Raw genomic sequence first — 23,209 nt, forward strand, 5'->3', positions numbered from 1 at the left:
AAGTGTCCACGTAATGAGGAGGCGTTGGCTAGATAGAAAATATAGAGATTTATTCAAGGTTTCCACCAGAAATACACCTGGGCAGGAGAAAACAGAAAAGCTGAGGGTTTTTAACTGTAAAAAGTACATTTTTTGAGAACCAGTTCTGCATTCTTAGCCTCTGGGTTGGCTCTAGATGGTGATCCTCGAACATCCTTTTGTTTGCTCTTCAGGGAGTTATCAGACATACATCTGAAAGTCTGGTGTAGGATGTAGATGCGGGCGTTTTCGCAGGGCTGGGAAGTTCACAAGTTTCCGTTGGCAGGCCAGGTAAAAACAACAGCATCATTTCCTCATACCTCAATCAAAACTTGATTTTAGTAGTTTAGCAGCTTGACTACAGGCGCTCCGTTTTATTTCTTCAAGCCCAACTGTCCGACCGCAGATGCAGCGACCCCAGGCCTCTTTGGGGGGAATCTGGGGCACAAAATCGGGGAGGCAGGCGGGCGCGCGGGCGGAACCTTAGTCCTCACCTCTGTTTCCCGCGACTCCACCCTAATGGCTACACTGCCCAACCGAAGGTTTCCTTCCCTTACTCCCGCGGCCCATTCTTAGCGCGGTTCCGGGGTTTGAGACTAACTTCAGCTTAAATGAGGAAGGACCACTTTCCCGAGCGGCGTCTCCCCAGGGCGGTCCCGCGAGTCCGACCCTCCGCCCCCAGAGAGGACGGCGCCGAGCCTCGAGCCGCGCACGTGACCCCCAGCTGCGCTGAGCGTAGCCGGGCGCGTGCTCGTGCGCATGCTCGTGCGCGTGCTCAGCGTGCACGCCGCCCGCGCTCACGTCGCCCCGCCCCCGCCGCACGCCGCTTCCACTCCCGGACCGGCCGGCCGGCTGCGCTGCTGCCGGGTCCCCGCGCGGCTGGAGGGGCCCCAGCCGCCCCCGGCTCACAGTTAGTCCCAGGAAGCGGGAGGGGACGGAGTCTGCAAGGGAGGGCCGCGGAGAGGGGCGGAACCTGCCCCGGACGCCCCGGGGAAGGAAGCAGAGTGAGGGGAGGGAGGGAGCGCGGAGGAAGTGAGCCGGGGTCCGACGCCAGCGCGGGCTCCGGTCGCGGACTGGACGGCCAGACCCCCCCACCCCGAGCCGGCGTGACTCCCGACCTAGAGAGGACCGAGCGGACACATGGCCTCTTCCTTCCTGTCCGCGGGGACCACCACGGGCGACAGCGGCGGAGAGCTGAGCTCGGGGGACGAGTCCGGTGACGTGGAGTCCCTCCCGAGCCCCGAGAGCGGGGCGTCGCGGAGCCTGGCCGAGCTGTTCGAGAAGGCGGCCGCGCACCTGCAGAGCCTGGTTCACGTGGCCAGCAGGGAGCAGCTCCTGTACCTGTACGCCAGGTACAAGCAGGTAAGGTCGCAGGGAAGGGGAGGATGCGGCAGAGCGACGAGAGGCCTTCTCTTTCCAACAAAAACTAATAGCGAACGAGCATGGTAAATGGCTAGTAATGAAGTGGGTGTGTGTATGTGTTTTGTTTGTTTATTTCATCATCTCTTAAAGATTAGCATCATTACGGACATGGAAAGGTCCTGTCTGCTCTCCTAGGAGTGATGTTTGGCGGGACACTGAGTAACAGTTTTTCCTATGTCTTCTCTGACTTGCTCAGTGGCTTTGACGCACTTAAGCTTTTACCAGCTTTAGAACCGTTACAAAATGAGGATGACAAAATTAGATTTGTCAGTCACTCTTGCCAAAGGGTCATATGGATGTAAGGTTAAAAAAGTATTGTGAAACCTAAGAGAATAATATGATTGCAATAAAAAGGGTAATGCAATAGAAAAAAAAAAGTATTATTACTTTTATTGTGATTAAAAACAAAAAAAACCCTAAATACCATAGACATGTTTTGACAGCATATGCTGAGAGTAGGTAACTTGCTTGAAGTTATACAGGTAAGACGGTCAGAACCAGAACTAGCTTGTAGCTCCTAATCCTAAGACTCTGAACTTTACTAGGAAATAAAAATAATAATATTTAAGATATTTTAATATGTCATTCAAAGTTATTGGGTTAGGTATCAGAAGAAAAAATAATTGCTTTATCATAATCCACAAATACTCAGCATCTTTTATGTGCAAAACACTTGGGTGTTATGCCTACAGGGAATGCAAAGAAGCAAAAGCATCATGATACTTACCTTCAAGAGACTTTCGAATTTACTTGAGTCTAGATTTAAACTCGCTGACAAGCGTTGCTGACAAGCATTAAATAACAATTCAGAACTCCAGCTCTTTAGAACACTGGAAGCAATGAAGTGCTGGATAATAGCCCATTTTATTTTATTAAAGTTTTAAAAACTTTTGCCTCTTGGTATCTATTTTTCCCTGTATTTTTTTTTAATAGTTGTGAGGTCCCTCTGTATTCCTCACCTGAATATATTGAATATGGATAAACCCCCTTTTTTTTTGAAGATTGATGAATATTAGTAAAATTAACCTGAGAGATACAATTGTAGACACAGGTGGTATAAATCATAGTGTTGAATGAAAATTGCCCCTGAATTGGCCTTGGAATTTGCTTTCTTGTAGAAGTTTTTTTTTTCTTTTTTCTTTTTCTTTTCTCTTTGGTCACTTACATTAAAGTAACATTACGAGGAGATTCCTATCTAATGATTTGGAAACTGCTACTTATGATGTCTTAAAATCCTATAGTTTTATTTTCTCAGTCTTTTCTGGATCCAGAAAGCTCTGCATCAGTTGGGATACTGGTCAGCTGCTGAACTTTCATTTTCAGTTCACATAATAGTCTGGAGGTAGTTGATTTAGGACTGGTACGGTGATTCTGCCTCATGAGATCATCCAGGGGCTTGGTCTTTTTCCATCTTGTAGCACAGCCATTCCCTGAGGCAGCAGTTCTCAAATTATGGTCTGTGGACCCCAGAGAATGCCTGAGGTTTTCTCAGAGGATCTGTAAGATCATAATCATACTCAGACACTACTTACCTTCTTTCTGTGCTGTCATGGTGGATAAAACTGCTGATGCATTAGAATGAATGAAGACACTGACAGTAAATAGTCATATTTCTTTGCCAACATGCACTCAGAGTAAAAAAAAAGAAAAGAAAACTTTCACTTAAAAATGTCTTTGTTGAAGCAGTAAAAATTATTGATTTTTATTAAATATGAACTCTGAGTATAAATCTCTAATATTGTATGTGATGAAAAGGGGGTACACACAAAGCTTTTGCCGCAGCCTGAATTATGTTGGCTATTTCAAGGAAAATTACTTAGTAATTTTTGAGTTGCAAACAGCTATCCACTTTTTAATTAAACGTTTTTACAGGGGTCTTCAAACTTCTCTCATTATGAGAATCACCTGGTGGAGGTGTTAAAACACAGATTCCTGATAGCACTTCTTATAGTTGGGATCCGGGAATCTGTGTTTTAACAACTCCACCAGGTGATTCTCATAATGAGAGAAGTTTGAAGACCCCTGGAATAGAACCAACTCACGGATAAACTATGCTTATTCAGATGTGAGCATTTAGCAGAAAGTTTCTTGAAAATGATTGAAGTGAGTCTATCATTTTATCGAAAACAGCTGATGGTATTTGTTGCCAATGAGAACATTTGAGCCTGCAAGTGAAAATGAGGAGTTTGGAAAATCTGCCTCAGCAGCTTGACAGCTTCCTAATACTAAAACACTTTTCCTATTATATTAGTGGTGGTTTTAATGATTTTGAACTTTTGCTATTGTATAGTGAAATGTGTCAACATTTGGAAGGTCTGCATAACTTAGTAACCATGTTTCCTGATTATTGCATGGAGTGATGTTACAAGTTATGTGTGGGTATAAAAACCTTTCAAAGTGCAAGTCAGAACAATGGATTTTAATGTAACTGAAAAATTCATATGACTTCAGATTCCAGATTGCAACTAACCTTAAAGAAATTGCCACTGAGTTTTGGTGTGGCATTAGAGAAGAATATTCACAATTATCTGAAAATGCTGCTAAAATACCTTTCTTTTCTAGCAGCATATCTGTGTGAAGCTGAATTTTTTTCATATACTTCAGTCTAAGCAACATGTGGCAGTATATTGAATGCAGAAGTAGATTTCTGAGACTATTAATATATTAAGGCAGACATTGAAGAGACTTGCAAAATGTAAAACAGTGTCACCTTTTTTATTCTTTTTGCTTTAGACTGATGGTTATTTTTTATAAAATTTTGTTATGTTAACATATGAGTTTATTATTTTTAAGTGAATTAATACATATTTTTAAATGTCTTCTAAGAGGTGTTCAACAAAACACCTACTTTCCTTAATGCTAAATATCCAAACTGACCCCAGTCTACTTCTCAGGGATCTTCTAAATATTAGTAGTTATAACCCACATAAACAAAAGCTCTTTGGGATCCTCAGTTTCTAAGAGTGTAAAGGGATCATGAGATTGAAAAGTTTGAGAACTGCTGCCCTAAGATCCTCTGTCCACGGCCAAAGATAGCTCACCATCAGCACAGGCATGATTTAGCCCAGGGAAAGGGAAGGTCAAGCCTTTTTTTTTCTTTTTAAGAAAGACATTTCTATAATTTTTACACACAGTTCCGTGTGCCTGGACAAGAGTTGCATGGCTATATGTAATGTTTCAGTGGATGACCATGTGTTTGGCTGAGACTTCTATTTCTGTAGGAGAAATGGAGAATAGATAATAGTTTTTGTTTTTGCATCTGGCTGAAGTCTGGTTAAAAAAAAACCAATAATAATGATGATAACTATTTTTATAATGTCCAGTAGTTAATCTCATTTAATATTTCTGTCATTTCAGTAGTTCAGTGGTTTTAGAGATGCCAGAACTGAAGCCTAGATTCTGTGTAATATATATAATAATGTTAATAGTAAAGGAATATTGGACTGTGGAGTCAAACAGTCCTGGATTCAAATCCTGACGGCTGATTAGCATTTCCTAATGTGTGGAGTGCAACAATCCTCCTCAGCTGCTCTGTACTCATTTATAAAAGGTGTTGTAATGGCAAACCTAACGGGAATGTTGTGTGGCTCGTTTGATATAACATGGGAGGAGCTTTCTTACACCAAATGCAGCTGCTGCTCTCTCACCGCTGTGTCCCTTCATAACAGGGCTGTACACTTTATTAACAATCGGATGAATTGTGTCAAACTGCTAAGCAAATGATAGGGCTGATAATTGTTATATTTCAGAGATGGATGGGATCATTGTGGACTGAAAGGGTTCTTAGAATTTGAACCTTGTCTAGGAGGTGTAGCATTTTGGAAAGATCAGGGAAGAAGGGAAAGCATTTGTGATGAGGGGAATTACATTGAGCAAAACTCAATAAAAATCCCTAAGGCAGTGAGTAGAACAGTCTGGTTAGCAAGTAGACCATCGTTTTGATTTTAGCAAATATTCAAGTGTAGAAGAGTAATAGGAGTTAGTGAGAAGATCCCTGAGAAGTGGATTGGAGTCAGATTGGATATTTAGCATTAGGGAAAAGTGTTTTGTTGAACACCTGCTTAATATATTCACTCTGTAGTCAATAAGCTTGTTTACCTTAAGTTAGGCACTATATTAGGTGCAATGATTGAGTTATATCAACATACATTCAGTCCCCTGTGCCTGAGTTTCTTGCAGGCTATATTCTAATAGAAGGATGAGACTTTACACAAAACTTTCTAACACAAAATTAAAGTGAAAAGTACTGTCATAGATTGTATTATATAAAGTAAGTGCTGGGAGAGTTTATCAGAAAGGGAGATCACTCTGGCAATGGGAATCAGGGGCTGGATAGTGAATTCTGCTCTTGTGTGAAATTCATTTATATTTGTTCACAATGAAGCTAATTATTGCATAGTTTAATTGGATTAAAAATAAGTATTGACCACAAACAGAAAAGATTATTGTGGAATAGATAGAATTTATATTGTTGAGAAACCCTTGTAATTTTTTGCACAGCTTCCAAAATAAATTTATATTAATTAGTTTCATTATAGGGCACTTTAAAAATAGTGTGTTTTATCCTGGAATTTGGGAGACATAAAATGCTATAGTGTTATGAGCATCAGTATACTAGTAAATAAACAGTATTATGACTTGTGATAATTGTACTTTAATGTTTGTTTATTGCAAACTTTAAAATTGTTCTGTATTATAAGTAGTAATTAGTATTGCGTAATCTATATAGTTTGTCATAGATAATTTGTCTATTAACTTGGGAATGCAACTGTTTTTCACCCAAATTTTTAAACATATATATATTTTTAAATATATTTTTTATTGATTTTTTACAGAGAGGAAGAGAGAGGGATAGAGAGTGAGAAACATTGATCAGCTGCCTCTTGCACACCCCCTACTGGAGATGTGCCTGCAACCAAGGTACATGCCCTTGACCGGAATCGAACCGGGGACCTTTCAGTCCACAGGCTGACACTCTATCCACTGAGCCAAACCGGTTTTGGCTTAACATATATTTTTATTGATTTCAGAGAGGAAGGGAGAGAGAGAGAGAGAGAATCATTGATTGGCTGCCTCTGCATGCCCCCTATTGGAGATTGAGCCTGCAACCTGGGCATGTGCCGTTGGCCAGAATTGAACCCGAGAGCCCTTTTGTCCACAGGCTGATGCTCTATCCACTGTACCAACCAGTTAGGGCTTTCACCCATATTTTTAAGTGTATTATAGTATTAGATAAATTATTTCATGCAGTAAGCAAAACCAGCCTAAATTTAAAGTTTGTTTTTGTTTGCTTTTGCAAAAATGTTATATTTTGTTACCCTAAATCTGTGGTCAGCAAACTGCTGCTCAAGAGCCACATGTGGCTCTTTGGCCCTTGAGTGTGGCTCTCCCACAAAATGCCACGGCCTGGGCGAGTCTATTTTGAAGAAGTGGCATTAGAAGTTTAAGTTTAAAAAATTTGGCTCTCAAAAGAAATTTCATTCGTACTGTTGATATTTGGCTCTGTTAACTAATGAGTTTGCTGACCACTGTCCTATATAGATGCACATATTTTCTAACCAGTAGTGACTAAATATACATAATAACTTTGAAAATAAAAAAAGTTTCTCTGGCATTTCTTTGAAAAATAAGTTCTTGATTTCCTCTGTCTTCATTTAGGCCAAAGTTGGAAAATGCAATACTCCGAAACCAGGTTTCTTTGATTTTGAAGGAAAGCAAAAATGGTAAGAAATTATTGGACTTTATTGGGGTTGTTGGAAATGGTTTAGGTGTTTAGGAATTTGAAATGGATGAGCAGATTAAAGAATTATTTCTATATTAATCTCCCTGCTGTAGACTGCTAAGGGCAGGCAGTTGAGAGAGAGAGATTAAAAGAATCCGATTTTAGCTAAGTCTCCTAAAGGATCTTATGCCATGATGGTGGTATGTAAGTAGTTCACAACAGAAATACATTCCTTACATAAGAACAGCTTCTTAGTGACCATGTGCGCTCCTGCTGGAGACTTCCCTTTCCTTCATACAGGCCCCACTTCTTCCTCTGAGAAGAGCAGGTGAATCCCCAGTCCATACTCTTCTCCCTATCCTGTTTTATCTCATCTCTAGTTCTCTTCTGTTCCTGGCCCCACCCAACACAGGAAGGAAGTGCTCACCATAATCTTTTGGGGGAAAAAGGGGGGAAATCAAATGCTTACTTAGTTCACTCCTTTACTGAATGTGTAAGAGGATTATACCCTCCCAGTTTTTTTGCTTGTAATTCTAAGATTCCAGCCTCTTAGCATTTGAGGCCTTATTTCCTCTTACCTTTTTTAAATGAAAAAAGAGGAATTGCACATAATAGGGAACCTTAGTTGTATCAGGAAGAACTTGGAAGCATTAACCCTGCAATTAATTGTATAGAGGGTAGGGTTTTTAAAAAAAGAAACACGGTTGTAGAGAGAAGTGTTAAACAAGAATTGTAATTTTACTTTCTAGAGCAGTGCTGCTCCAAATGTGGTCTCCTGGACAGGTTGCCTGTCTGAACTGTCTGTTACCCAGCCAGAGAGGCTGAACTTGAAGCCAAATGTAAATCCGTTACGTTACGGCATCCAGCACACTGCTTGGTTCCGCTGACCTGTTTGTGTGTGTAGCATATCTCAGTGAAGTACATGGCGCTTTGATTTTCATTCCGGCCCAAGGTTTTTTTGCTGGTAATAACGAGTAGTTCTCCGACTGCGCTTTATTACTGTTGTAGAGAATCCCTGACATAACTTTTATTATGAGGTGTGCTTTTTTTTTAATATTTTTTTTATTGATTTTGTACAGAGAGGAAGGGAGAGAGATAGAGAGTTAGAAACATCGATGAGAGAGAGTCATCGATCAGCTGCCTCTTGCACACCCACCACTGGGGATATGCCCACAACCAAGGTAGTACATGCCCTTGACCGGAATCGAACCTGGGACCCCTCAGTCCCCAAGCCGACGCTCTATCCATTGAGCCAAACCGGTCTCGGCTGAGGTGTGCTTTTTAAAGATGTTTTGATAATTTATAACTTCATTATTTTTCTGTTTTAACTTTTTAAAATAATTTTACAAAGTTTACATTTTAAAAAAATATATTTTATGATTGTTTTACAGAAAGGAAGAGAGAGAGATAGTTAGAAATATCAATGAGAGAGAATCATCGATCAGCTGCCTCTTGCACTCCCCCTACTTGGGATGTACCCACAACCAAGGTACATGCCCTTGACCGGAATCGAACCCGGGACCTTTCAGTCCACAGGCTGACGCTCTATCCACTGTGCCAAACCGGTCTCAGCCAAAGTTTACATTTTATAGCCACTCTGATATAATTCAGGCAAGAATCTAAATTGGATGCTAAAACCAGGAGATGAAAAACTATTGGGGAGCAATTTTTATTTATACTTACCCACAATTTATTAATTAATTATAAAGAAGAAAACAGGAGATAACTGCCTTTACTAAGTATTCAGTCTTATCACCGATGATGGGACAATCTGATATTGTGCCCTCTGACGGAGTGTATTGTAAAGGACATGTCACCCATGTATTGACAAAATATTTAACCTTATTCTAATAATGATTAATTGCTTTTGCCATGAACACTCTTTGGTGAGGGAGCAATCAGATAAGTCCAAATGGAGGGATATTTCATAAAATCGCACATTTGGAGTCTTAAAAATATCAATGTCATGGAAGACAGAAATGCTAAAGATACATGAAACTCAATGCTGTATATGAATTTTGATTGACTCCTAGTCTAGGAGAAGAAAGCTATGAAGGAAATGATTGGCAAATCAGAAATTTTATTGCATTGATGTTAAATTTCCTGTTTGATATATGCTGGTGTATTTATGGGTAAAGTGTTAGGATGTATACAAGGAACACTCAAGAGATTCAGTGAAAATGAATTTAGAAATCTCAGAAAGGTATTATATTCATCGGAGGAGCAGGAAAGTGTTTAGAAAATGTGTGGGTTCTGGCTCACAGTGGATCAATAGGTTTACTTCCTGGTGGAAGTAAAATCGGCAAGGAAAAACCAAGAAGGAGCCTGTTTTGGCAGCTTGCAGAAAAAAACACACACTAAAATATTACTTTGGGCTTAAATATTACTCTTGGTATTTATACTTAGGAAGTCCCTACCTTCTTACCCATTTGTGTATTCTTAACTCTGTCCTCACCAGCCATCACTTTTGAAGTTTCTGCAGAGGCCTCAGGATCCATGACTAGCAGATTAGATAATAGCAAAAGGGGGAGGTGTACTTTTTACATCTTAAATAAGAGGTTTGAGGCATTTTTCCAAGGAATGTTGTTTTGTGTGATGATTAGTTTCCATGTTACCGAAATGCTGTTAGCACAGTTAAGTTATAAAATGACCTATATACTGACCAAACATTTTCAACAGGGGTATGAAAGTTTGTTTTGGGAAGTTATAAAATCTTAGATATTACAATGGTTTGTGGTCTTACAAAATTCAACAGATAAGCAATATATCTGGACTACTAAAATTTGATGGGAGAAGGTGATTAGAAAAAGTTGTGTAAAAGGTCTTAGGTGTGGTGAGAAGATCTGTGTAGACTAATGTAAATATAAAAAGAGAGGCTCATCTATGGCTATTATATCTGTATCCCCAGACCTATAAAATGCGTATGCCAATTTTTTAAATAAAGAGAAACATGCTATTTGTGCTACTTACATACTTAATGATGGGTCTTTTGGGATATTGTAGGGAAGCATGGAAAGCACTTGGTGATGCCAGCCCGAGTCAAGCAATGCAGGAGTATATTGCAGCAGTTAAAAAATTAGATCCAGGTTGGAATGCTCAGGTAAGACTTAATGATTATAAAAACATATCTTTCTCTCAAATAAGTGTTTAAACTTATGCTTAAGTACATTCTTAAAGTTTTACCTTCTCAAATCAGTGTACAACAGTTCTTTCTCAAAGTCAGGAATGTTAGCATTGATTAGGTATTATTGGCAAACTGATAGTTCATATTCAAATTTATCATCTAACTAACGATGTCCTTTGTAATTATTTTTTAAAATTCTGATTCATCATGCAATCCAGGATCATGCATATCTTCCAGTGGTCCTGTCTCTTTAATTTTCTTTAATCTAGAGCAATTTCTCAGCTTTTCTTTTTCGTTCTTGATTGTGATATTTTTTAAGAATATAGATCAGCCGAAACTGGTTTGGCTCAGTGGATAGAGCGTCATTGGCCTGCAGACTGAAAGGTCCTGGGTTCGATTCCAGTCAAGGGCATGTATTGTACCTTGGTTGTGGGCACATCCCCAGTTGGTGTGCAAGAGACAGCTGATTGATGATTCTCTCTCATCGATGTTTCTAACTCTCTATCCTTCTCTCTTCCTCTCTGTAAAAAATCAAAAAAAATATATTTTAAAAAAAGAAAAGAATATAGATCAGTCATTTTGTAGAATGTCTCTTATTTTTGGGTTTGTCTAATGTTTCTTCATAATTAGATTCAGATAATATATTTTTAGGGGGATACCTCAGAATTGTGTCCCTCTAAGTACATTATACCAAGAGAAACATGATGTCTCTTTGTCCCAGTATTGATTATGTTAACTTTGACCACTTGCCTAAGGTGGTATCTGCCAGATTTCTCTAATGTAAAGTCCCTATTTTTCCTTTGTAATTAGTAAGTAATTTGTGGGGAGATAACTTTGAGACTACTATGTAAGTATCCTTTTCCTAATCAGATTTCACCCGCTAGGTTTTCGTTCCATATATATTTAATTTCAGAGAGGAAGGGAGAGAGAGAAACATCAGTGATGAGAGAGAATCATTGATTGGTTGTCTTCTGCATGCCCCACCCCCTATTGGGGATCAAGCCCACAACCCGGGCATGTGCCCTTGACTGAAATTGAACCCTTCATTTTGACCCTTCAGTCTGCAAGCCAGTGCTCTATCCACTGAGCCAAACCAGCTGGGGTTCACCCACTAGTTTTAATATCCATTAATGATGTTCTAACTCCATCATTTATTCTACATTTGTTAATTGCCACCCACTATAAGGATGGGCTTTCCCTACTCCCCCATTTATTTATTTATTCATTGTCAAGAACTGTGAAAGGTTTAGGATTGTACCCTATTTGCAAGCTAATAAGTTAGCCTGTTACTGTTTCTTAGATGATGGCAGAGGTACAGCACTCTTGGGTCTGAGCCAAAGGACTTTATTATTCATGGCATGGCAAATTGCATGAGCTTCATTTGGTTTGCATTGGTTTCTCAAGTCCCCCAATTCCCCCAGGATGACGCAGGTGGGCCTAGATAGATTCCTGCATATGCAGTGGGTTGTGCTCTAGGGAAGGAGCACTGAGCTTTGAGAATTCACCACTTTTATAGCAGGTGGAAGCAAGCCTGTTCTCTGGCAGAGGTTGGGAAGACATTACCTCATCCCTGAAGGTGGCTCACTGCACACAATCCTGAAAAATGGCGCATGTGAAGAGTGGTTAGAGCCTGGCATACTAAACAAGAGTGCATAAGGACACTTGGGGTCCATGGTTTATTGCCTCTCCCAACACTCATGTAGTGTTTATATCAGTGTGTATTCATGGATTTTTATTTTATTCAGTGGGTTATTATTTATTACCACCATTATTTATTTGGCCTCTAGGAACCCCTTCACAATGGCTTCTGTGTCCTTTTGATATATCCCCATCATTCTTTGAGCATTTTCTTTCTGGCACAAGATGTTTCAAGATGTATTAGTTTCCTATAGTTGCCATAGGAAAGAATTACAAACTGGTACTTTGTAGTTTAAAACAACAGAAATTTACTCTTTCACAGTTCTGGAGGCAGAGGTCTGAAATCAAGGTCTGCAGAGCCAGGCTCTCTTTGAGGGTTCTAGGGAAGAGTCCTTCCTTGCCTTGACCAGCTTCTGGTGACCTCAGGTATTCCTTAGCTTGTGGCAGTGTAACTCCAATCTCTATCACTGTCTTCACATGGCCTTCTTCCCTGTGTGTCTGTATTTAATCTCCCTCTCCTTTCTCTCATGTAGACATAGCCCCCTTCCCCTTAGACCACATATTAACATTTTCTTCTTCAGCTATATTGAGATATGGTGTTTCATATTGAACCAAATATAAAATGAGGCCTTTGTCCCTTTTTTTGGTCATTTAAGGTATTATTGATCTTATTTACTCATTCATTCTATTCATTAATTGTACACTTGCTTTTTTTTTTAATATATTTTATTAATTTTGTACAGAGAGGAAGGGAGAGAGATAGAGAGTTAGAAACATCAATGAGAGAGAGTCATCAATCAGCTGCCTCTTGCACACCCCCTACTGGGGATATGCCCTCAACCAAGGTACATGCCCTTGACTGGAATCGAACCCGGGACCCTTCAGTCCCCAAGCCGACGCTCTATCCATTGAGCCAAACTGGTCTTGGCTAATTGTACACTTGCATGTACAATTTATATCTCTTAAGAGCTAGGGATACAGCAGTGAACAAAAGAGGACCTTCCCTATTAAGGAGCTTGTAGTCTGGCAGGCATGAGTAATTAAATAAGTAAGTAGGTGTTATAATGTATTAGAAGGTGATTAGTGCTATGGAAATAAAGCAAAAGAGAAGGTTACGATGTACAAGAGATGGGGTTCTAAATCAGACGGTCAAAGAAGGCTCATTGAAAAGGTGCCATTGAGCATGCATTTGAGATAGTGAAAGAGTGAACCATACAGTTATCTGGGGAAGGGCATTGCATATAGAAAAAAACAGCCAGTGCATGTCACTCAAGCAGGCTCATGCCTTGTATGCCCTGGAAACTGCAAGGTGGACTCAATTGTATATGGTGATGTGGCAGTGGGACAGAGAAATAGGAAACGAGGTAGGATGGAGCACATGGAATAGCCTATTATAAGGATTATAGCTTTTACTCCCAATGGCAAGGGAAATACTCTGATTTTTAAGTTATAAAAGATACAGTATTCTACGTTGTCCAGTAAATATTTTAATGAAAGTAATATAGGCATATGGAAATAATTCCAACAGAATGAAAGAATATAAAATGAAACTTTATAAAGTTTCTTGCCCCATATTGTTGTTATATACTATTTTTAGAACTACTCTCCACTTGTGACTGTTTCTGTAATTCTGAATTGCTACATCTGTAACACTAAACTCTAAATTCTTCCTTTTAAAGAAATGCTTTTTATAAATTGAACATTTGTCTGACATATAAATGCGGGTTAATTTGGGTAGTTCCTACAGTTTCATTTCTGTTTACCCTCTTCCTCAACAATTTCAACTGGTGTCCCGCAAGAATTTTTAAAACATGCAATACCTGACTAGTCAGGGCTACTTCGACTTCTTTTTCCTTTTATTGTGAAATTAAAAATGCCAAAAGCCAACATAACAATAGCCATCTGCCCTATCTTAAGCCATAAATATATCCTATATAATAAAAGCCTAATATGCTAAGCATCCAGTTGTCCGTTCAACCAATCAAAGTATAATTTGCTAATGATATACTAAGGCCGCTCAACTGCTTGCTAAGACATGCACTGACCACCAGGGGGCAGATGCTCCGACTGGTAGTTAGCTTGCTGCTGGGGTCCTGCTGAGTGGGACTAAGTGAGATGGGCTGGACACACCCTGGAGCCCTCCTGCAGTTCCTCCCTGGCCCCGATCATGCACCAGTGGCATCTCTCGGCCTGGCCTGTGCTCTCTCACAATCCGAGAACCCTCGGGGATATCAGAAATCTGGTTTCAGCTTGATCCCGCAGGCCAGGCCGAGGGACCCCACTGGTGCAAGAATTCGTGCACTGGGCCTATATAATAGAATTGCATCTTGGTTATGTTGTATAAGTTTGCATATGATTGGTTAATTCTGGGTATCAGAAAATCTTATGTATAAGTATAGGCACCTGCTTTTTTTTTTTAACAAGTCACTTTGGAGCCAAAAGAGTGGTTAATTGCTATTATCTTTTTTTTGGTAAATGAATCAAAATTATACCTATTGTGTCAGATTACCAAAAAAGTATGATACCGTATTTTTCAGATCATAAGACGCTCCGGACCATAAGACACACCAGTTTTTAGAGAAGGGAAATGAAGAAAAAAAGATTCTGAAACAAATAGTGTCCTAAAATATTTTATGTGCATTAAAACACAACATCACAGTCATAAACACATGTAATCAACCCTGTAAAGTAAACAGCAGCATTTAGAACCATTTTAGAGCCGGGCAGGCACACAGAGACCACACAGAGCCGGGCAAGTAAAAAAACTTTTTTTTTAAAGTATATGTGTAGGCTATATTTGGACCATAAGACGCAGGGACTTTCCCCCCCCACTTCTGGGGGGAAAAAAGTGCGTCTTATGGTCCGAAAAATACGGTATATTTTTTGGTGTGCCACAGAATTTGAGTAATTTGTTTATGTATGCCATGAGATGAAAAAGGTTGAAAATTGCTGCTCTACCTCCATTTCTACTCACATCTGTAAAACCTCTTATGACCACTAGAGGGAGCAAAGTTCATTATAAAAAAGAAGGATTTCATTCTTAGTAATTCTAGGGCTTTCTGTGTGTTTCAATAGTATTGTTAATACCTTGGTTCTCACTGACTAGTGTCTTACTTCCCCCCTTTTTTTAATCCCTTAGATCTTTAAAATTTATATATTTACATGGGATCTTATTAGTAACTTTATTTCTCTTCATTTTACTGCTCTGATAACTCTTAGACCAGCATCATTGTATTATATTTGTGTATTGTTAGTGAAGGTAAATAGTATAAATGGGAGAATTCACACTTTTGTTCTGATAGCCAAATAAGTGGTTATTAGCTATCCAGTAGCCATCTGGCCTTTTTGTAAAACCTGAGCTATTCATCATTGTCAGGTTATCTTTTACCTATAAAAAGTCATTGAATATCAGAGTAGATAAATTCATACATGTAGTGTATTTACCTATAAAGCTAGTCATAACTTTTGAAATTTCTATTTTAAAAATAGATAGGTTTTTTTTGCCCAGAAAATGATCTTTGATTTTGTTTTCATCATTTAGATTTAATTTTTGTCACCTATCAGGTATTAGTGTTAAATTGGGTTTCTTTTCACTAGCTGCTTTATGCTAGAGATTTATTCTTTAAGGTACATTTTTTTTCATGTATTGCTCTCATCTCAGAAAGAACCTCATGTAACCTGTAACCTTTACACTTGCTAGTACTACATGTAGCCTATAGGCTTCTCAAAGCCTAAGACCATGTTGGATTCATCTTTTGTGTCCTGGTCGTACTGCCTACAAGATGTAGCACAGGGCCCAGGTGCCTACTAAATAATTCTTAGATTATTCTAATGTTCTTTACATTTTTCTCTTATCACCTATTTCTAAACATCTCCTGGCTCCTTTCTTGTTTCTTCAAGATCCAGGGCATAACTTATGCTCAGTATTTGGGGGATTGCTTTGTTTAATTCATCTAGCATTTATAGAGCACATGCGGGATGCTTTTAATTTCTAAAAAAGACCTGGAAATAATTAGAAAATTCAGCATTTATGGTTAAAAGAGATTAAAATATACCCACATAGAGAAAGTGAATTTTGAATTAAGATTTAAATGTTCCCCAGTTTTTTTTTTTCTTTCCTTTTTTCCTTTCTTTTTTTTCTTTTTTTTTTTCAGCTGTGACTCCAGACAGGATCCAGAGAGGAGTTTTGCCACCTCTTCTCTGGGTTTTATGGAGACTTGCCTCATGTACCCTTCTGTGTTAGCCTCTTAAGGCACTCAGTCAACCTTAAAAGGGCACTGGAAAGGGCGTAAATGTTCCCCACTTTTAAGGTGATACGAATATTTTGAAGCAGATGCCTGCATGATTAAATATTGTTTTTCCCAAGGATTTAGCCTGTATTGATGTTTCTCCCTACCATCTTACGGTTTTAACTACAGCCTATGTTGATTCTACTGTAAAATTCCTTTTTAGCCCTGACCTTTTTCTGTGTGACCAGGGCTCAGTTTTTAGACCAGGGTCACAAAAAAATGTATTTTAAAAAGTAAAATGCCTGCAGGGACCAAGTAAAGTGGGCTGGAGTTTGTATACAGTCATAGCAGTTGTGGCTTATAACAGAGTGCGTGCCCTGCACTATTTAAACAGGGGAATTCAACTTTAGCTCCAGCTGCTTACTACTGTGAGTGCCCAGTAGGGCCAGATCAGATATGAAATCTAGTTTTTATGTGAAACCTCTTGGTTCTTAAATGTGAGCCATATCTACAGGTTACATTCAACTTGAGGGGCTCTGCCTATTTTATTTTTAGTTTAACATGTCTAAATATTTCCTGAGCATTTCTACGTTAGTATTACAGGTGGACTTCAAACTCAGGTTCAAGATAGAACTCATCAACTCTTTATTCCCCTCGTCTGCTTTCAACTGTTTCCTTCTCTTTTATTCCCTATCTTATTTAATGGTACTGCCATATATTGGGTCGGCAACTAAGTAATTGCTGGTTTCACACATATATGGCTTCAGTTGAATTTTTAGGTTTGCAGACGTAGTACAAATGTAAAACACATTTTGTTATTTGATAGTTGGCTATTCAGCTGTTAATCAGTAAAAAAAGTTTTTTGATCTGTTTTGTAGTTTTCGTTTGGCATTCGTTGAAAAATGGAAAATCAAAAGGAACATTTTCGTTATATTTTGCTTTTTTATTTCCGCAAAGGGAAAAACGCATCGCAAGCTCATAAAAAGTTATGTGCTGTTTATGGTGACGAAGCCTTAAAATAACGGCAGTGTCAAAATTGGTTTGCCAAATTTCGTTCTGGTGATTTTTCACTCAAAGATGAAAAACGCTCTGGTCGTCCAGTTGAAGTTGATGACGCCCTAATCAAAGCAATAATCAATTTGGACTGTCACAGTACAACACGTGAGATTGCAGAGAAGCTTCATGTATCACATACATGCATTGAAAATCACTTAAAACAACTTGGCTATGTTCAAAAACTCGATACATGGGTTCCTCACGAACTGAAAGAATCAGAGTTAACGCAACACATTAGCAGCTGCGATTTGCTAAAGAAACGTAATGAAAATGGTCCATTTTTAAAACGACTGATAACTGGCGATGAAAAATGGGTTGTTTACAACAATATCAAGCAGAAAAGATCGTGGAGCAGGCCAGGTGAACCAACTCAAACAACATCAAAAGCTGATATTCATCAAAAGAAGGTTTTGTTATCAGTTTGGTGGGATTACAAAGGAATTGTCTACTTTGAACTCTTACCACCCAACCAAACGATCAATTCTGATGTCTACATTGAACAACTAACGAAATTAAACAATGCAGTTGAAGAAAAGCGGCCCGAATTGACAAATCGAAAAGGTGTTGTATTCCATCATGACAATGCAAGGCCACACACATCTTTGGTCACTCGGCAAAAATTAATGGAGCTTGGTTGGGATGTTTTGCCACATCCACCATATAGTCCTGACCTTGCACCATCTGATTACTTTTTGTTTCGATCTTTACAAAACTCCTTGAATGGTAAAAATTTCAATAATGATGATGATGTCAAATCGTACCTGATTCAGTTTTTTGCTAATAAAAACCAGAAGTTTTTTGAACGTGGGATTATGATGCTGCCTGAAAGATGGCAAGAGGTCATTGATCAAAATGGGCAATACATTACAGAATAAAGTTATTTAGTTCCATGAAAAAATTGTCTTTGATTTTCTTTAAAAAATCCGCAATTACTTAGCTGCCGACCCAATACCTGTTTAGTTCAAGTGAGAAACCTAGGAGTTCCCTGAACTTTCCTTATCACTTCTTAGTGGCCTAGTTACCAAGTCTCACTAGTTTTACCTTATAGTTTACATCCACCAGTTTCTTTCCCTCCCTATTACTTTAATCTTCATATGTCATCATCTCTTAGCTAGATGTTGCAATACCTCCTACATGTTATCCCTATTTTGTATTGGTTCCATTCAATCCTGTCTTCAACATTGCTTATACGTGGCTTATTTTAAATACACATGGAATCTTGGGTGAGCCAGAGGGAAGGAGATACTTTAAAAGAGGTTGAAGAATATTTGCAATAGACAATTCTTCAGAATAAATCTATTTTTGAAAAAGATCTTTATGGAGTAGAAGGATTTTCAACAAAAAACAAGGCAGGAAAATCCAGAATTCCTAGTCTGGATTAATATTGTTGAGATTTAGGTAAATTGAATTGTCTATAGAGGGCAGTGTTTCTCAGTTTAAAGTTACTGTAACTTCCTATGAAGATAAAATGCACTTATATTGTGTTTATTTTGTGTTTTTGTTTCCTTTATAGATACACATTATAGTAAGGTTAGAAATTAAAATTCTTAGCTATAAGTAATAAAATGTAATGTTTTAATGAAAGATAACTATATAGTCTCAATATAAAGAACATTATCTTTCCTATCCAAAAATATCTGGTCTTAGAATGATAGATGAGAACCAAAATTGAGAAAATATCTTGTTTTATTCAAGTCATAAAAGAAAAATAAGATACATAAATTTCATTTGGTAATCCAAGTTTATTAGAAATTTTAAAGAAAATTGGTATCTTGTATAACTAAAATTTTCTTTTACAAAAGAAATCTTAATATACTTCCCATTTTATAACTTTTTAAAGAGAAATATGCATCAGATTTGTTTCAAGATGGCTTTACAGCTTTGTTTTCTTCCTTCACAACATAGTATTCTTGTATTTCTCACTGAATATAAGTTTGTATTAATGGAGTTATTAATAAACTAGAGGCCCGATGCACAAAATTCATGCATGAGGGCGGGCGGGGTCCCCTCAGCCCAGCCTACACCCTCTCCAATCCAGGTCCCCTTGGGGGAAGTCTGGGAATTAGGCCTAAACTGGCAGGTAGACATTCCTCTCACAATCCTGGACTGCTGGCTCCTAATCCCTCACCAGCCTACCAGCCTGGTTGCCCCTAACTGCCCCCCCACCCCCCGCCGGCCTGGTCACCTCTAACTGCCGCCCTCCCCAATGGCATGGTCATACCTTACTCCTACCCCCCCCCCCCCCCCGACACCCTAGTTGCCCCACGCAGCCTGCTATTCAGTTTGGTTGTCCCTCACTAACCCCCCTGCCGGCCTGGTCATAGGCAGCCATCTTTTTGAAGGCGTGAGGGTCAATTTGCATATTACCGCTTTAGTATATAGAATTAGAAATTGTAAAATAATAGCAAAGTTGTCTTTTTTTTATTCTGAAACAAAAGTCTCCATAATATTTTGGTGAGAATTTGCAGTCTTTGGAAGTATTTGGAAATATTACATTTATGTGGAGATTTACAGTGAGAAATCTCAACATGGAGTAATATAATTTCAGAATTTTAATTTTATTATGTATAACTGTATATGTACATATAAACATATCAGTATAGACATTAATTAACCTTTTAATGCAAGTATAAGATTATGAGAAATATTTTAATCATGTAAATCCAAAGCTTCTGTTTTGGTGGTGATAGTGTATTAATTTGTCATGTGCATGTGTACATGTTGTGTGTGTGTGTTTTTAAATGTCCTTCATACTACCTACTATTATTTAGCATCTAATATCAATAGTATGATGGTGTTAAGAAATTAAATAACATTTAAAAACTAAAAAAATAGCAAAGTTGTGTCTGCATTTGGTATTAACATTGCATCTCAATCCTCTCTATTGTGTACTTTACCAAAAAAATGTTTGGACAATTTAGTATATCACCATTTTAAAGTTTTTAAAATTCTTAACATTTTGGGATATTACAATTTTATATTATAAACCTAGATAAGTTCTAAGTTCCATCTCCCTTTGTATCCTCCAAATTTGTATCATGTACAAAAGTTTTATATATTGAGAGACTGAATTTTTAAATGTCTAGTTATTTTGTACAATAGTTGACTAAATAGTTTTTATTACTATTTTAATCCCGTGTCCTTTCTACATGTTAGTTTTTATAGTCCATGAAGCATTTCTCTTATGTTTTATTCTGTGGGATTATTCTATATTTTTGTTCTTTACTCAGTACTGCACTACATTTCTAGATTTCTAAGTGCTATAGTCTTTGTTTTCTTTTTAGATCTATTTGTGTTGTAAAACTAGAGGTGACTATGTTAATTTGTCCTTTGAGATTCACTTGAGCTTAGATTTATTGAGCCTTTCAGGTTGCATTACTTAGCATAAAGTAATGCTGTAATCCTGCCGAAATCTTATAATAATAATGATTAATTATATGTCATCTGAAATTTTTAAAGAATTTATGCACTTTGTGATTTTCCCAGTAAATTCAAGATTCCAAATCACTTAGTTTTACTTCTTTTCTCTAGCATTTCTGCTGATTAATCCAAAATAATGAAATCATGCAGTATCATTATTGTTATAAAGCATTTGTTTGTATGAAAGTAGTAAACGCTATGCTGCTCACTTTCCTAGGCCACTTTCTTTTTTTCCTGTGATTTAGAGAGAAAAAATGAATTAGAAGATTTTATGATTTTCAAAAATTATTTTTGATGAAAACACACACACACCTGTACCTTTGTGTTTGTGATATCTTCAAAAATATTTTAAATTGGGATTGTTTTCCTTTAGACCAACAACTGACCTCCTTAGGCTTTATCTGGAGTTTTCCAGAGATGGCTGATGGGGTGCTTCAGCTGACTTCCCTAAGTCATGATGCTGTTTTGTCATTTTCAGCTACTCTGCGTCATTCATGTCTATCATTAAGGTGTAAAGCAGCATTTTTTCCACAGTCTAGCTTTTTGCCAGGTGTCATCTAGGCATGTAAATCAACTCTGAGTAATGAAGTAATGGAAGAATTAACACATTTGGTATGTAAACATGTTATGTTATAGGATATGTTAACTTAAAGAACTGTTTGACACTGTCCTTGGAACCCCCTCAGGTCAGGCCTTGGTACGTGTATGTGTAAGTTCCTTAAGTTTCAGCACATCAGAAATAATATCATGAAAAGCATAACTTTAGAATTAGAAATGTAAATATGTTTCTGTATTTGAGAGTGTGTAGGTGTCTCTGTATGTGTGCATCTTTAAGAGGTTTTTAAGGAAATACATTTGTATTAACCTCTACTAAGGCTAAAAACCATGTATTTTTAATAATTGGTTTTCATTTTTGTGCTGTAGTCTTTTTTTTACTACTTTATGCTTGTTGGAAAAGAGTGAAGTCACTTATCTCCTTTTTCCCAAATTGACAGATTAATTTTAGTTTAAATAATTTAGAAAATAATAGAAATAATAGAAATAGATAATAGAAAATATACAGTTGCAAGTTTCTATTAAGTTATTTTCACAGATTAATGCAAAATGCTCTAAAATTTTGGAAAACTTAGAATATACTTCTATTCAAATAACACATTTTTAAGAAATGGGTTTATTTTAACCAAAAAAATGGTTAAGTATTTTAACCCACCTCCACACAATGACATTTGGTTTAAAGGCCATTTCAATCACATACCTTAAAAATCTAATCACCATAACTTTACATAGTCTTTTAAAAAAAATTTTATAGTAAGCACAAGCAGAGTGGTCTTTTAATGCCTGGATATTATAAGATGCTTTGGATAAAGCATTTGTTTGTATGAAAAAAGTAAACGCTATGCTGCTCACTTTCCTAGGCCACTTTCTTTTTTTCCTGTGTATTGGAGTTCCTCGTCAACTGTGTAAATATAGAATCATGGAGGCTTGAGAATTGCCTCAAGCCTCCATGATTCTATAACCTCGAATAAGTGTGTTTTATAGATAGCCCTCATTTCATGCAGAGGCCTGTATTTAAATAACTCATATCATTGCTATTCTAAATAGTGCTTTTGCAGTCAAACAACTGAAAGGTGATTGACTTTCCCCCCATAGCTCCATAATTTGTAAGAAAACATAAAATGAAAAGACTAAACCAAGATGATTTTGGTGCATTGTATAATCTTAATATAGAAAATAAAGACTGTTAAAAATAGAGTGGTTAATTTACTGATCAACTTAAATTTCATAAGGTAACTCCTTTTTATTCAGTTTGTGTTTTTTTGCATTTAATTTGTAGGTGTTGGGTATCTTTGATTTTATGTCCTTTGAGAAATTTATGATCGGGTACTTTATTTATGACATCGTAGCCTCAGCTTAGGCAATTGATTGAAATACAATGTGGGGCAATTTAGTATGTATTTTTCTAAAAGCTTAAATTAGGAAAATGAACCAACAGTGCAAATGTGAGTTATTTTGGAGTAAGGTAAGAAGGCAATGGCAGATTAATTTCTTTATACTTCTTTTGGTCTTTTAGAATCTTATTTACAATATTTGATATAATTTGCTTTTAGAAATTTGTAGTATATTGTCATATTTTAAAGTTGTTAAGGAAGATTATAATTCACTGAGATTATATATGTAGAAAAGAGTTTGTAAACTATAGAGTATAATGCCAATAAGTTATTTTTATTATACCAACTATAATATTTACAGGGGCAAGAATTTTATTAATATGCTACCAAAAATAAATGGTATATACTGTTAGTGTAACTGGGGAAGTTAGCGAGTGATAACATAGCACATGGTAGAGTGTGTTGGATAAATGACTAGGTTGAAATTATAGAGAAATTATTCAGAGGGAAAAGTTAATACATTTCCTGTGTGTGTGTGTGTGTGTGTGTGTGTGTGTGTGTGTGTGGCTGCAAACCCTGAATCATAAAGAACTGATTTAGTTAAGTCTTAAGTCATATTCCTTTAATTTAGTGTTGGAAAATACAGTTTTTGTCCATATATATCGAATCTGTTGGCTGTATGAATTAGATT

The 23,209-nt window shown here is 37.5% G+C and overlaps 1 protein-coding gene and 1 non-coding gene across 2 annotated transcripts in view; one reads left to right on the forward strand and one right to left on the reverse strand.

The window, feature by feature from the left end:
- The first annotated feature begins 825 nt into the window (after positions 1-825).
- The window catches only part of ACBD6 (acyl-CoA binding domain containing 6), a 125,258-nt gene continuing 102,874 nt past the window's right edge, over positions 826-23,209 (forward strand). The window contains exons 1-3 of the mRNA XM_036442121.1: positions 826-1,380; positions 7,099-7,163; positions 10,166-10,262. Coding sequence (XP_036298014.1) covers positions 1,159-1,380; positions 7,099-7,163; positions 10,166-10,262 — 384 coding nt within the window. The 5' untranslated portion in view covers positions 826-1,158. The remainder of the gene's footprint in view (positions 1,381-7,098; positions 7,164-10,165; positions 10,263-23,209) is intronic.
- Positions 16,077-16,202, reverse strand: LOC118721801. Its single transcript, XR_004988825.1, has one exon. It is a non-coding gene; the product is annotated as a small nucleolar RNA SNORA26 (small nucleolar RNA).

Source organism: Pipistrellus kuhlii, unplaced genomic scaffold (genome assembly GCF_014108245.1).
Source record: "Pipistrellus kuhlii isolate mPipKuh1 unplaced genomic scaffold, mPipKuh1.p scaffold_m20_p_18, whole genome shotgun sequence".
Taxonomy (NCBI): Eukaryota; Metazoa; Chordata; class Mammalia; order Chiroptera; family Vespertilionidae; genus Pipistrellus; species Pipistrellus kuhlii.